This window comes from Leptonychotes weddellii, chromosome 9, assembly GCF_054177405.1.
Source record: "Leptonychotes weddellii isolate Sample4059 chromosome 9, ASM5417740v2, whole genome shotgun sequence".
Classification (NCBI taxonomy): Eukaryota; Metazoa; Chordata; class Mammalia; order Carnivora; family Phocidae; genus Leptonychotes; species Leptonychotes weddellii.
This window is the reverse complement of record NC_138377.1, coordinates 77,483,283-77,499,859: the sequence shown is the minus strand read 5'-3', so window position 1 is coordinate 77,499,859 and position 16,577 is coordinate 77,483,283. Positions and strand designations below refer to the sequence as shown.

At 41.6% G+C, this 16,577-nt stretch overlaps 1 protein-coding gene across 2 annotated transcripts in view; it reads right to left on the bottom strand.

Moving 5' to 3' along the window:
• The window catches only part of BLOC1S6 (biogenesis of lysosomal organelles complex 1 subunit 6), a 57,072-nt gene that overhangs the window by 29,193 nt on the left and 11,302 nt on the right, over positions 1-16,577 (bottom strand). Inside the window, exons 3-5 of one of the 2 annotated variants that reach the window (XR_014148614.1) lie at positions 15,155-15,242; positions 13,243-13,329; positions 12,645-12,831 (exon numbers count right to left, since the gene is read on the bottom strand). Coding sequence is in view for 1 of the 2 variants with exons in the window: in XM_006727436.3 (XP_006727499.1) it covers positions 12,712-12,831; positions 13,243-13,329; positions 15,155-15,242 (295 nt within the window). In the remaining variant the exon portion in view is untranslated. Of the gene's footprint in view, positions 1-10,204; positions 12,832-13,242; positions 13,330-15,154; positions 15,243-16,577 lie in introns of those variants that run through there. The other variant, XM_006727436.3, reaches the window with a different exon arrangement.

Below are 16,577 nucleotides of genomic sequence, written 5' to 3'. Positions count from 1 at the left end.
GTGTCTCTTTCTCCCCCAGGAGTTTTAACCTCTACTACCACCTCGTGCCCAAAATACAGCCTTGTCAAACAGGAGAGAAGTCATGATGAAAATGGAATAAAAAGGCTTAGTCTCTGTATAACCTGTGTTGCCCATTTGAAATCAGGTCGTTTTGTGGATAAGCAGTATCATCCAGCTGGGACCCAGGAGACAGAGGGCCTAAATTTTTTTTACTGTTGCGAAGAAAACCTTCAAAGTCATGTTGAAGGGTTTGTTACATACATATGTGATAGGATAGCAGGATTAAGGGGCTGTGTGAGAAGCAGATGCCAATACAGAATTAAACATGCAATGATTTTATTGGGAAACTCTTGGGGGAGAAAATGAGGAGGGAGATGGAGAAAGTTGGGATAACCATCAGAGTACGATGCAAGTCTGACCCTAAAAGAAGAAGAGAGGAAAGAAAGGTTGAATGGAAGCTTTCTAGACAGCTGTGTAGTCTAAAGAAGGTTCAGCAAGGCTGTCAGGCCAAAGTCAGCTATTAGAGGAGACCCCTATCTCCCAGACAGAGCCAGCTTAATGAGATTACAACCTGTAGTCACACAGGGCCCACACCTGGTTTAACGCTCTGCTGTTGCCATCTTGAAATTCTTAATAAAATTTGAACAAGGGACCCTGGGCTTGCCTTAATCTCCCTGCTGAGCTCAGTCATTGGCTAGGAGCAGCCCATGGGAAGCATACTTTAGCAAAAATGTGGCGGTGGAATTCAGGGTGAAGTAGCTGAGGCCTTTGTTCAGTTATGTTCCTATAGTTGGAGAGCTGTGAGGCATGGTCTCCTGCCTCCACAGCCCACCTCCTGTGCCACATAGATCTTCTCCACAAAGGTGCAGAAAGCAGCTCCTCCATGGGCCTCCTGGCCTCCCTCTTGAGGAGCAACTGAGAAGAGGGAGTTCACTGGATGAATTAGAGTCCTCCAAGATCATCACAGTTGATCCCAAGGCCACAGTGAATACTGACCTTCTCCCTTCTCCAACATCCATTCTAAACCCCTTTCAGCCTCTGCTCTCACCTTGGCAGGTCTTGGGACTTACCTGGTGGTGTGACCCAAACCTTTATTCCTGAGGGCTTTGAACACTTGATAGTCAAAGCCTGGAGTGGCTGCATGTGTTCTAGGCACAGTTATAGTGGGACAAGGGAGTAGAGGAGATACCCACATGAATCACTGGAGTCCCACCTGTATTCCTCCCGGGCCCCGCGGTGTTAAAGCAGCACCCCCCTCCTGATGATCAGGTTCAGTTACTCCTGCTAGTGTGGCAACTCCCCTCTTGCCTGCTTGTCCCTGACACAAAACCCCAAAGTGCCCTGTCAGCAGCCATAACTTCTCATTCAATGGGGCCTTCATTGTGCCTCTGGTGGGCCTGGACCCTCAACCACACAAGAGCCTAGGGTTGCAAGGAAAGGAAGCACAAATTCCCTGGGGGTCATCAAGAATGATGGCAAGTTAGGCCATTCCTGCTTCCACCCCTTGGTTTTCAGAGCCTTGTATCCTTCTTAACTGAGGACACAGCACCATATAGAGGGCTCTGACTTAATAAATGCACCATGTCCTGAAGAACAGTGCTCCACCATTTCAGGGTGACTCTAGAAGGCCACTCCAGCAATCTGTGAGACCAGTTATTTCTAGGTGGTGCAGTACATGACAGAACCAGAGGATCTCATGGTTATGACCCACTCCTACCCCTCCTCCACTTGAAGTAGACCTCCTGGTTGGATACTCTGCTAAATGGGATTCCATACCTGTGGATGAGACACTTAGGCCTCCAGAGAGAAGTGTTGGCTGAGACGGTGGGCAGGGAAAATGGACAACATTCAGCTGACAGTTTGTTTCAGGGTTATGTTAACTCTCTCCCACCTCCTGTCGTAATACAGTCTGAGAGATCTGGGCCTCTCTGATATCTAAGAGAGTATCATACTGATCCATCTCACTGATGACATCCAGTGACTGGACAGGATGAGCAGAGAGGCTAGAATGCTCCTACAGGCCTCGATAAGATGCATGCACTTGAGGGTGGGAGAAAACTCTATGAAGAGTCAGGAATAGACCATTTCCGTGACATTTTTTAAGAGTTCTAACCGTCAGGGGGTATTCTGGGATATCCCCTTCCAAAATCACAAACTGCTGCGTCGTACCATCCTGTCACAAAGAAGGAAGTACAGCGCCTTACAGACCTCTTTGTGTTCTAAAGGCAACATATCCCACCCCGGGGATATTTTCTGGCCCATATACTGGGTGACACAGAAGGCTGCCAGCTTCAAGCTGAGCTGAAGCAGGAAAAGGTGTTGCAAAAGGCTCAAGCCAGCGCTGTCAGCCCTGCCAGCTGCCCTCCATGGGGTTAGATGGGTCAGTGGTGGGAAAAGACGCAGTATGGCCACTGCATGGAGCTGGGGCTCCAGCAGACCCATCGTAACCTGGACTCGATGCACGACCTCATTTTTCACCTGGTCCTCGTAGGACCTCCTCCATTCCAACAGGAGGCCATGATGCTCCTTTGGGTCTCTCTGGATCAGGGTCAACTCAGAACCTTTTCTCCAACAGTCCTACTGTACAATCACCGAAGTAAATGGCCATCGGTTCCTTTGAGGAAGGACTGGAGGGATTGTCAAGGTCTGTCTGTGCCAGAGTGTTGCAGGGTCCTTCCTCCAGCTGCCTCTTTAGTCAATGGGTTCCAGATCTCAAATTGCCTCAAGTCTGGGAACTGAGCAAGAGATCATGACTTGAAGTGACGGCCCTCAGCTTCTTGCTCTTCCAATTCTGAATTTTTTTTAATAAACAATGGCCCACGGACCACATCAAACCAACCACCAGTTTTTGTAAAGGAAGTTTTGTTGAAACACAGCTACACTCATTTTCGACATAGCGTCTGTGGCTGCTTTCGTACTACAACAGCTGATGGGACCTACAAAACCTAAAATATTTACTATCTAGCCCTTTACCAAAAGTCTGCTGACTCCTGTTATAGAGGCTAAGCAGCACCCTTGTTGACTATCTGCTTATTTTGCCCCCAGACGCAAAACCGACACCATGCTCTGCTAACCATCATCCCAACCCCCTGCTGCCAAAGCCCACTGCCTGCCCTCCAACCCTGCCTTCTGGTGAGTAGGCTAGGTCTGGCCTTGGGGCTTCCGACAGTTAAGTGCCCCTCCTGGCCTCGATCTTCACATATGCTAACATGCTCAGTTTACAGTCACTTCTCAGAATTTCCATCATCCCCGGCCTGCAAAACTTCTTAGTGACATTGGTGCCCCTCTTGATGGCATGTCCCGTGCTCTCTCCTGGGCCATATTCTCTGTGGGTCTTCTGGCCTTACATAATATGCCCTTCCCGCATGCCCACTTCCATCGACCTCTTCATTCCTTCTTGTGCAGCCTGCCGGGATGAAGAAGAAAAGGAAGGAAGTTTGGCGGGGGAAGCATCTTAAACTGCCAAGCAGAGCTTCAGTGATGCCAAGGGCGAGTCTTGCAGCCAACAGTGACCATCGGGGAAGGCCCATCTACCCTAGGAGCAGACCACTGGCTAGGCGCAAGCTGTGCGGAGCCTGCCTCAGTGCCAACGCAGGGGCCTGCGAGCACCGCAGCTGGGGCCCTAGGTCCGTTAGGGTCCCCGTCGGGAGAGCTGCATGAGGCGCAGTCGCATGGCCACAATGGGAAGAGAAAAAAGGTTAGGGGGGAGGGGACACAGCCTGCTTTAAATGCCAGTCTGCGTCCTTAATATCAGGTCTGACTCGGAAGGTGGCACAAGCCACTGCTCAGTTTGTCACCTCTCCTGGGGAGCCGAGGGCGGGTCAGCAGAGTAAGAGGACGCCAGGAGGGACTCAGAGACGGAAGGTGACTCGGTGTGCCTCCTCTCCTTACCATTGTACTTTCTACCCAGACGGGAAAGGGGCATCTGCCCTCCTTCGGGAGCTGTCTCTTCTGCGCTCCCCTGGTCTGACAGGTACGGTACATTTGTGGACCTCAGTGGAGGCCCAGACTGTGAGGCGGTCAACAGCCAGCAACATCTCATCCGAGATGAATTCGTTTGCCTGGATGCGGCCACTGCACTGAGCGGAGAGACTGGTGCCATTATTAAGCGAAAACAACAGTCCAGAAGCCACAAATTACAAGGTGTCTTATGTTAAGTGATGCTGGGATACTGTTAGGGCTCACCTCAGGTCTGCATGCTGACCCCCAAGGGAGACCGAATTACGCTGCGCCCTCCAGTGAGAAAACCTGGCTTCCAGCTCTAGCTGCGCTCTTCCCCCACAGCCATTAAGGTACAGAAGAGATGGAGCCGAGTGGTAGGCTCAAGATCCAGAAATGCAGCCTCAGCCAGGCAACATCGAAGGTAGCTTTCTTGAGGTGGTGGTGGTGGTGAAACGTCTCAGAACAGCCGTGATGGGAATGTCCTGGCCACTCTGGAGTGTTTGTTTCTCCTAGCGGCTTGGCTTGCTTGGCTTCTGTCAACTCCAGCATCATTATCATCTCAAGGCAAGGCCCCTGAGCCACTTCTCACCCAGTTCCAGTCTCTCCATTGTTTGTTTCTATCAGAGAGGTGTGGAGCTTCATGAGCCTTGCAGGAAAATCATAGAGTTCTGTGCAGTCTTCCCACTCGCTTCTCTCCTGATGGAGAAACTCAGGCCTCCTCCACTTCTGTTCTTCCAATATTATCAGAATGGATTAAGAGAATTAGGAGATGAAATGGTGTACCCATGTAACTTCCTATCATTAGTAGTTTTATCAAATGAGTTAAGGTAAAACTCTTAAGTTCTATTATTTATTTTTTTTAAGTTTTATTTATTTGAGAGAGAGAGAGCATGAGCAGGGGAGAGGGACAGAGGGAGAAAGAGAAGCAGGCTCCCCACTGAGCAGGGAGCCCAATGCGTGACTCGATCCCAGCACCCTGGGATCATGATCTGAGCCAAAGGCAGACACCTAACCAACTGAGCCACCCAGACGCCCTGAAGTTCTATTATTTAATCTCTGTTTCTAGGGTCTCCAGCCCCAAAAAATTCCCCTGCAATGCTTTGGGTTTTTCCTTGAACCAAATCCCAGCTCCACCCCTTGTCCTCAACTGTAAAATGGTGATAAGAATCCGGTGTTAGGGTGATAACCTCCTAGCACCGCTGTTACAAGATAACGCACGTAAAACAGCACCTGGCATATGACAGATGTTCCACAGAACTGGGGCTCTGAATGTTAGGCTTGAGAATAAGCTGCAAGTGTACTGGGATTAGAAATCCAGCCAGAGATGAGAATACTCTAAGAAACTGAACAAAACAAGAGGAAAAAACCCAATAAGCAGTCACAGATGTGTGGCTGACAGTAGGACTGCACCTGGGTGCTGGTCATTGTCCTCTTCTTCCTTGAATTCCCGGGTGAGCAGGCATGGAGATATATACACTCCTAAGTAGCATCCTCATTATTAAATTAGATCACATGCATATTAAAACACTTGGAGGGACACCTGGGTGGCTCAGTCCGGTAAGCGTCAAACTCTTGATATTGGCTCAGGTCATGATCTCAGGGTTGTGAGATCGAGCCCCACGTCAGGCTCCACGCTCAGCCGGAGGTCTGCTTGTCCCTCTCTTTCTCCCTTTACTCCTCTCTCTCAAATAAATAAATAAATAAAATCTAAACAAAAAAGCAACATTTCAAAAAACACAACGTTAGAGCCACCTGAAAGACGATGACAATGTTAGGTGCTTCTAGTTGCAATAAACAGAGGTTTGTTCAGGTTACTTCAGAAATGGGAAAGGTAGGAGATGGGAGGGAGGCATTATAAAACACCTGTGGAAAATAGTAAACTTAGCTCAGCAATCAAATCCCACAGGAACCTAAGAAAAGAGCTTCTACAGGAAAATTGCTCAGAATCCATGGCATTTTGAGGGGTCTGATCACCTTGTCCCCTTTTTAGAAGTGGAAGTTCATGGTTCCCTACTTAACACTTAACACTCAGCTATTCTCTGTCTGCTTCTGTGTCTTATTTCTCCTTCAATGACTAAAAGGGCTGATTCAGAGTGAGTATTCTAATACATATTCCCAAGACAGTAATCAACAAAACCAGTGAGATTCTCTGAGGTTCCCATTTAGGCAGAGTTTTTCCTGCCAGGCTAATTTTTCACCAACTGGCCTACAGGTTGGCTGCCATTGGGTCAGGTGCCCACCCCAGATTCTATCAGCTGAGGCCCAACGTGGAGGTTCAGGGGAATAAAAAACAGAACTTGCCCACAGCGAGATCTTTGGCCTGGAATGTTTTTCTTAGAAGAGGATGCTGAGTGTGGTTGATGATAGATTACACAATTGGAAAAGAAGGAGAAAATAAATAAATAAATAAAGCCCTCAAGCCCAACATCAAACTAAGACTCAAGGTCCCTGGCTGGCTCAGTTGGTAGAGCATATGACTCTTGATCTTGGGGTTGTCAGTTTGAGCCCCATGTCGGGAGGTAGACTGTACTTAAAATAATAATAATTTTTTTAAAATCTTTAAAAAAAAACTCAAAGACTCAAAAAGTTAGAAAAGTGTAGTTGTAAATTTTATCAGACGTTCCACACAGATTACCTTCAAACACCTCACTGTTTAAACAAAAATTCATACCATACAGAAAATCATGACTTACTTAAAACTACAGTTGAAAACACTTGGGCCAAATTTCATCAAACCGAGACAACACTAGAACTTGTAGAACTAGGGGAGCAAAGAGAACCACAAGATGGCAGCATTACCCATGTGCTCTCTGTGCTCTCTCCGGTTACAAATCTAAGAATGTGTTCATCTGTTGAGCCTGCTCTAGAACGACCCAGCTCCTTCCTTGAAGCTATTTTTAAGAGACTGGAACAGCCCGCAGTTGACAGAGAAAGTATAAATCTAAACAGCACATTCATTATCTCTGTGCTCATTTGATTCCCAAGATCTGACTATCATGTTTTTAGTCCAATTGAATTAATGGAAGCAGTGACTTGGATTATCCAAGGATTACAGTCTTCTGAGGCATGTTTGCATTGCAGAATTTAATCTTTTTATTGTAATATTCCTTATTTGACACTTATGGAATCCAGTTTTTTATTACAGCTATTTTTAATATCTGTATATCTGTCTCCTACTAGATTCAATTCAAGCTCTTGACCGAGGTTAATTTTCTGTGACAACTTGGCTGGACCGTAGTATCTAGGTATTTGGTCAAATAGCAGTCGAGATGTTGCTGTGCAGGTACTTTTTTTAGGCTTAAAGAGTCCCCTCCATAATGGGGGTGGACCTTAATCAGGTGAAAGCCCCTAGACAAAAAGACTAAGGTCCCCTGAGGAAGAGAGAATTCCCTCCAGACTGCCTTTGAACTCAAGCTGCAACATCAGCTTTTCCCTGGGTCTCTGGCCTGTCAGTCTGTCCTGCAGATTTTGGAACTACCAGCCCCCACAATCATGGGAGCCAATTCCTTATAATAAATCTTTCTCCTCTCTCTCTCTAAACACACCCACACATACATACACACACACCCTGCTTGTTCTGTTTCTCTGGAGAACCCTAAGACACCAACTATAGACCAGGCACAAACTGCACCACGGAATAAAAAGATGATTATGAAGTACCCTTGATCTTGAGAGACATGTGAGCACATAACTAATACTGTTAATGAGAAGGCAAATGTATTATTAAGTACTATATAGAACACAAGAAAAAAGAAACTCTTTAGGAAGTGGTTTGGAAAACCATAAATGACATTTGAGCTGCAAAGAACGAACAGGTGTCTCAATAGGCAGACATTACAGGATGAAGGATCCTAGGCAGCGGGAACCCAGTGAGCCAAAATCAACATGTAAAAAGTGGCAAAATAAGCACCACCGCCCCCGTGGGATTATGTGTGACTTTAAGATACTCTAACATCACCATTTCCCGAGCTCTATTTTGTTTTTATGTCGATATCATAAAACCTTGTAACTTAAAAAGCCAGAAACACTTATCCCAACCTTACAGTTTAGAAAACTGAGGTACACGGGGATCAAGCAAGTCCAAGGCCCGAAACCAATCAGGAGTAGAAACCACAGCAGTCTGACTTCAGAAGCCGCAATTCCAACCACTATATTCCTAAAGCCCTACACACTGTAGTTTTACGATCAAAGCAGAGGCCAGAACGTTCCGGTCTATATACACATTTTTGTTGCTTAGGATTCCCATATTCCCTTGCAGTGTTCAATATACTTTTTGACTGTCTTTCCAAAGTTCTAATAAAAGTCAAGACTAGAATAGGGGTGAGCCACACCCATACATGCTCAGAAATTTTCAGCCCCATCCTTATCCAGACTGGAGCACTGCAAGCCTCCCAAAGCATATTAGAAATATATTTATGATCTAAACCAGAATGAACAGCTAGCTACAACCTTCTCTCCCAATTTATGATGGAGTGACAGTAGGGGGCGACCTACTAAACCTATCCTAAATAGGTGGGTTTTATTAATTTATTATTCTGTACATGCATATCAGTTTCCCCTTCTTTTCAGGCTACACAGGTCTGCCAAAGACCATTACCTTTCCCTTCTACTTCATACTTGGCCTTCCCTTGCCTCTTTCTCGATTATCATTCCCACACTGCCCCAAATTTTACCTATCTTCTCTTTGACCACCCTTCCTTCACACTGTGTTTCTATGGAATTTTTGCTCTAAGCGCTTTTTAAACTAGTCATTAGAATTGTCTCCCTGACTACTCTCTTCACTCTCTTAATGGCTTTGAAAAAACCTAGTCTCACCCAAATGCTAACCAAAAGACTGGATGGCCCTCTGGCCTCATACATGCAAACATAGCTAAAACAGTATGAACATGCAAGAGAACAAATCTTAAATATCTGATTAATCTGTATAAACACAGTCTTTGAACAAATACACAATATAGGAACTATCTGGGTGCCTGACTGGCTCAATGGGTAGAGCATGCAACTCATTTTTTAAGATTTTATTTATTTATTTGAGAGAGAGAGAGAAGGCATGAGCAGGGGGAGGGGCAGGGGGACAAGCTGACTCCCCAGGGAGCATAGAGCCCAACGCAGGGCTTTATCCCAGGACCCTGAGATCATGACCTGAGCTGAAGTCAGACACTTAACCAACTGAGCCACCCAGATGCCCTGAGCACGCAACTCTTGATCTCCAGGTTGTGAGTGAGTTTAAGCCCCAAGTGTGGTGTTGAGTTTACTTAAAAAAAAAAACAAAAAATAAATAAATAAATAAAACTGCATCCAAAAGGAAAACCTAGAAACTAATTTTTTTAAATATATGCACAGTGAGGTTTGGAGGTTTAATAATTAAAAATCATTGCTTTGAAAGAAATTTTATACATACATAAAAGAACCTAATGAAATCTATAGATCCAATCTTGGGAAACACATATATACAAAATTCTAGGAGAGATTTATGAGAGTTCATGTTCCCCCCAAAGGCTATCCACATAAGTCCCCGGACTCCCAGATTAAAAAAATTAAAAACCTGACCTAAAATATCCTATTAGTTGGAAATCTCCATTATTTACAGGTGATTCATGCAGGGATCCTCTACCAAATCACTAAAAGTTGTAGTTATTAAAAAAATAATAAATAAATAAATAAATAAGTTATAGTTATCATTTCTATTCTCAAATAACTTCATGAAGTTGGGTGATTTCAACCAGAATCTTTTCACAAGACTTTCTATCATCTTTTTTTTTTTTTTTAAGATTTTATTTATCCATTTGACAGAGAGAGAAAGAGCACACAAGCAGGGAAAGCAGCAGAGGGAGAGGGAGCAGACTCCCCGCTGAGCAGGGAGCCCGACGTGGGGCTTGATCCCAGGACCCTGGGATCATGACTCGAGCTAAAGGCAGGTGGTTAACTGACTGAGCCACTCAGGTGCCCCTCTATCATCTTTCTGTAAAGGATTTCATGAGTAGCCCAGTCATTTTCTGATACAATCTACAGGAAACATTAAGTAGATGACAGGAGAGGAAAGCAAAGGAATGAAGTGTTTGAAATAATAATACATAAAGGGAAATATACAGTGCTACATACAAAACAGAGCTTCATAAAGGACCTGGGATAATTCAGAGACCTTTTTTTTTTTATTAAATGTGTAAAAAGTAGTCCACATTGTACAAGCTCAAAATCAGACAAATGTACAAGGGTGTGTAACTGGCATATTATGAACTGTATACACCCAAACACTCACTGCAGACACAATCCATATTACATTCAATGTCTGCATATTTACATAATACCGACTGTAAAGTAAATACAAAATTAACTGTCATCATTTTAGTTCAGTATATATGTGATATAGTTCAAAACAAAGGCAATTTTTTTTCCACCAAAAAACCAAAGGTAATTATTTTCAAGCCAAGTACCAATTCACCATATTGTGCAAAAATATTTCAAGACTAATATAAAGGGTTCCATTTAGGTTTAGTCAGTAAGATATATTTCTATGTTACTGAAATACAGCTAAAGTTTTAGATTGTAATTACCAATGTAACAGTACTTCTGATTTACAACTAACCTAAAAATAGTGGTTGCTAATATATATTCTTGACATTTTAAAAAATCTTCAAAACTTAAATACAATTCTAAAAGTATATGTGCCTTGCCACTCACTCAATAAACATGATTTATTTTAATACAGATCACAAAAGTTCAATTAATTAACCAGAATTCTGTATCTATTTCCTGCCTGCTATCTATTTCAGTCTTAAATCTAACTTTATATCAAAAGCAGCAGTTCAGAATTTCATAAGATTAATCCCAAGAGTTACTGGGTAGCTTTTAAACTATTTCATTCCTTATAAATATAAATCACAATCTAGATGAGTGGTCCCCTGTATTAGAATTATGTGGGGAGCTCTTAAAATTTGCATGGGCCCCACCTCAGAACTAATGATCAAGAATCTTCCAGAATGTCTGTTTTGTTTTGTTTTGAAGTTCTCAGGTGATAATGGCATGCAGCCTAGTGTGAACCTCTGACCTAGACCACTAGACCAGTGGGTCTCAACTTTTAAGGTACATCAGGAACCACTTGGGGGGGACAAAAAAAAAAAAAAAAGACAAAACAAACAAATAAGTAGATTTACTTCAGTTAGATTGAAAGTGGTGTCCAGGAACCAGCATTTTAAATAATCATTGTAGCTAGCCCACAAACCACTCTGAAAAACAACGCATAGCCTTATATAAATGAGTACATTCAGCAATTTAGGTGACATTGTCCTGCAAGTGCTAATGAATCCTGCCCCAGGCAAGCTTTAGCTAGTGTTTGAGGGCAAATGTAGCCTTTTAAGATAAAATATATTTATATTTTTAAATATCCAGTAAAGTGAAGTAAATTGTGAGATCATAATTCATTCATTAAAGGGACCGGCTTTCCAATAAACTGTTTAAACCTTTAAATAGACCAGTTTTTAGCAGTCAACTTAACTCTAATGCCCTCTCCATGGTTAATTAGCCTGATATGAGATCAGAGGTAGTGATTCCAGCTTACCAAAAATGTAATGTAGACTATAAAAGATACACAATTCTAAGCATACACCTTTATAGGTTCTGTACAGTCTCTATGTAATAGAGATCAAAGACCAGTTGGATATTAAGTAATACTAAAACAATGAATAATCTCAATCTTAAAAAATGAAACTTCATGTGATATTTCCCTCGAATAAGTTCCTACTAAAAATATTGAGGGGAACAATCCAGAAAACACTCAAGGTATCATGCTGCCTCTTTTGTGAAGAAGCTATTTGCTCATTTTTCACCATTCTTATCATTATCTATAAAATGGGTAGTTGGTATAGATATCATTCTACTTTATGAATTTTTTTAAAAGCACAGGAAAAGTAACCACATATAAGGCCACACAGCAAATCAGACGATAGACAGAACTAGCGATTAGACCTTCCATTTGGAAAGTTGGAGTCTTATCAATTTGGCAACTGTATCTCAGTGTGTGACAACTCTGACTAAGTATTATAAATACTGAAGCATATTTGAGCATGTGACAGCTCTATCCCCCCTGCCAAACGTTAGGAGTAGGGATCATCTATTTTCAGCGCAGAGAGTACATGAGAACGAGAGAGCAACAACATACGGAAGCAGAGGGGATGGTTAGCAGGGTCTATCTGGAATCTTGCCCACCTGTCCCATGTCTAAGATGCTATTTCCTGTGTACACATGTCTCCATCGTGTTCTTCACAAAGGCTTATACCACCTCTTTTCCGATGGCATATGTGATGGAACAGTTAGCATTTCTTCTGAACCAAGCGATGAAACGGCAATTACCAAAAACCAGCACTGTGTTGCCAGAAAGGCAAGTCATTCCATAAATAAGAAACTGAATCTTTTAAATCCATGCTTACCAAGATGCTACAAAACTCATCCTAGTTTTTAATCACTTAGAGTCTAGACCACTTTCCAGTTTATAAACCATTCGGGCCAAAATAATGAATTTGAAAATTATGCAGAACAGAAGCTGGAAAATTACATGTAAATCCTCAAACTGAGTGACATATGTCTTCTACTTGGGGGGGGAAGCTTCCTGAATGCGGAAGTGAAGATATGCAGACAGCAGTCCTGGGGAAAGGACTGCGAGATGGGAGACAGTGGCATAAGGCACTACCCTCACCCCAGCCTACCCTGAGGTCACCCTGGATGCCGGCCACACGGGCAGGGGAGGGCGAACACACATGCGCACTCGGCTTCTCACGTCCTCTTAGCTGGTTTGGCAGTTAACTGCTTTTCTCTTTCAAATTCCTTCTCACGTTGCTGCTCCCTTTCCAACTCCTCTTTCTGCCTCTTCTGCTGTAGCTTAAGTGCTCTTTTCTGTGTCAAAAAAATTTAAAACCAAGAGAACAATCAAGGCTTATTGGTTGTGGCCTCATTTCAAAGCAGCAGTGCTCTGACTTGAGGTAATCCACATGCATTAATAAATTTCATATTTAACTTTTAAATTTGCTCTGGATAATTTAAGGTCCCCCTTAATATAAAAAATTTTTTTTAATTTCTTACTCCAAACTCTTACTGAATGAGAACAGCAGGGACAATGAAAACACGAGCTCCTTAGCCCAGCTATGAGTAGAAAAGCCCAGAGTAGTATGTGTTTTAAAAGAAAACAGTGAACCATTAATTAAGTATGTTATTGAATATGGATATCTAAGAAGTCAGAAAATGAATACTGAAAAAAACAATTAAACCTCTGCTTCTATAAAGAATGTGAAAGAATTGTCAACTCACTTTTAACTTCGACGTCTTTTCATGAAGCGTCAACATCTCTTTTCTTATATTCACCAACTTGGCATGATAGTGTTTAGCTTCAGTGAACTAAACATGGAAAAGGAAATGAAAAGTCAAGTTAAAATAGGCTGAAATTAAAAAAAAAAAAAGGGAAAAAACAGACATTTTGAAATAGTAAAATGGACAAGTTATAAATTACAGTTCATTCTGCCTCAACCAGTCACTTCTTTTAAAGCCTTATTATCTCATTTTAATGCCAAAATTCAAATTTCATTTAAACCACTAATAGGTATTTGAAAACATTTGATTCAGTTCAAATTGAAAAAAAGAGTTACTAAACATAAAATAGACATTTATATTGTGTACAGGTAACATTTTGCTTTAAAAACATGCAATATAATCCTAAAATTTTATTAAGACTATCCAGTAATGCTATCAGTTTCATGTAAGTAAAAGGAGAACACTCTACTGTCTTTACAGGGGAGAGCCTGAGCAGGGTACACAGGACAATTTCAGTGAAGTGGCCGCCCATCAGGAAAAACCAAGCTATGGCCAGAGAATCCTGAGAGGGCTGTGGACAAATCTGGTCATGTTCCTTGGGCTTCTAAAGTGAGACCACACAGAACCACCTCTGTAAGGACACTTTTCTTCCCAAGTCATGGTATGTATGGACATTCCATCTCAGGCAGAGATGGGAGCAAAAGAAAAAAGCACCTCATTCTCAGGAGCCAAGGTTAACAGAAAGAGAAGACCAAGTAACAAGAATAAGAGACGTGTTGTAAAGAAATTAGCAACCTACATGTATCTACAAGTAAAGTCTTAGTCTGATGAACTCTAGAGCTTACAGATCCTCTCCCCCCCCACCCCCACCCCACCCCACCCCAGGCCTTATAGTTCTCAGTTCCTGAATGATAATCAAACCACTCTTGGGCTGAGAGAGGAAAAAACAGGACGATCTCTGCAAACTGAAGCAACACTATTACATCTGCTTGGTTCATTCATTTATCACTCATTCACTCAGCAAATGGTTGTTCTGCTGCAATATGAATTCAGTGGGGAAGACAAAAGTAGGTCAGCGTAGCCTTGTCCACCTCCTTCAGAACAAGTCAGAAAACCATTAAGTGGAAGACTTTGTATTTACTACCCCAGGCCTCTGCCTATTGCTACAGAAGATGAACTCTGTTTTTGATCATTATAAAGGGAAAACATTAATGAGCCACATTTGTTCAACAAAAAGTTCATTTTTTGACATAGGTATGAAAGTCCACAAAATCATACAAACCAAGCTACTGCTTAATGTTGAGGTGAAAAGAAAGGTAGCCAAAAGTTCCTTATTTTTGTTAATTCCCTGTTTCTTAAAATAGAGTATCAGTTCCTCTCATCAAAATGCTATAAAGCTTCTGATGAAATTCACTACTGTCACATACACTGAAAGATATAAAGGATCTATAAAGGACCCCCCAAAGGGTCCATTTCAGCATTAATATGTAATGACACTATGAATAGGCCATACAATTAAATAAAATGTTGATTTTTAAGAAGTCTTGTAATTGATTAGGAGAGATGCACTCTCCTTAAGGGGAAACACAGTACCCCAAAAGTTCCTTACTTTTAGTTCTTTTAGTTCTCTTAGTTCTCTTTCAGAAGTCTTTAATTATTATGAGCAAATCTATTCTAGACTTTAACAAAAAAGTTCCATTTTCTATTACAAGTTCAACATTTGAAAGATAACAATTCAAGACAATGGAAGTTCTAGTGAAGTAAATAAAGGTTTCCTGTTAAAAGACAAATCCTAAACATTAAAATTAGAGGAAAAGATCCTAAATATACCTAAGTACAAAGTTGCACGGGATAAACCTAGTTATTTCTAAGCCAAGCTCTCATTACACTGTGTCAACTAAATCATACTTACCAAAGCATTAATATCCAACATAGAATGACATTCTTTAAATTTTGAAATCTCCTGTTCCAGTGTGTCTAGTAATACAACTTGGTTCTGTCTGAAACAAAAGCACATAGCCAAAATAAACTGTACATACTGTAAGTGCTGGAATCACATTTCATCTTAGTTAATGTCAAAGGTAAAAATTAAGTTGAAAATGTATTACCTCTCCAAGGCTTACTTGGTTTAACAAAATCTTTTTCAAAATAATATTCCAGGGGCGCCTGGGTGACTCAGTCGGTTAAGCGTCTGACTCTTGATCTCAGCTCAGGTCTTGATCTCAGGGTCATGAGTTCAAGCCCCACATTGGGCTCCACACTGGGAATGTGGAGCCTACTTTAAAAAATATAATCATAATCATAATATTCCAAAGCCACATTCTGGTAACTGTATCTTTTATTCTTGCCTAAATGAGTAGTAATTCTAATAACTGAATCTAACTGTAATAACTGAAATCATCAAATCATTTAAAATCATTTTGTTACTTGTTATTTCTAGCAACTCTCTGTATTATCCAAAAAAAAAGTTTTTTATACTATCTTGCCCAAAAAACTTGATTTTATGTATATTAAAACAGCAAAATTACCATAAAGGAAATGGGAAGCAATGACCTTTTAGATTAGAGTTGGGGAAAATGCACTATCAATGGATACCTCAAGAGGTAAATAAGAAGATGAAAAAACAGGACTAGGAAACACAAGATTCCCCACCAATAACAAGCTGTGTGATCTTGGAAATTTAGTTTATCTCTCTGGGCCTAAATTTCTTTATTTATAAAGTGAGAAGGTCAGACCACATAACTTCTAAGGGTCCTCATTAAAATTCTGATTCAAAACCTTCTATTAAAGAACAGAAGCCAACTTCCCTGATACTCCTCTCCAGATCAACCAGTGCTAGGATCACAGGAATAAGTAACACTGAGAGGGCCACTGAATTAAACATTTTAAAGAATACTACAGGGAAAGCAAAATATGACATGATTTACTTGCAAAACTATGCTAAACAGAGAATGATGAAAAAAAGAAACAGCAATGAAGAGAATGAAGAACAGTTACAAAATCTCCACCATCCAGCAAGGAGTTTGGCATACCCCCAGGTCACAAGTTTGTCCGTTCTACTCTTGAGTAGAGACCACAAAAAGGGAAATACACAACGACTAAGAAGAGAATCCAGCAAGTCAATGACCCGACATAAGCAGGATGGCAATGACAGACTGTTAACAACTAGAGAACGGTAAAGAGAAATCAATAAAGCCAAAAGTTGTTCTTCAAAAGATCAATAAAATTGACAAACCTCTGGCCAGACTCACAAGAAAAAAAAAAAGAGAAGACACAAATTACTAACATTACTTATAGAAGAGAAATCATCACTGATTTCCTGGATATTAAAAGGA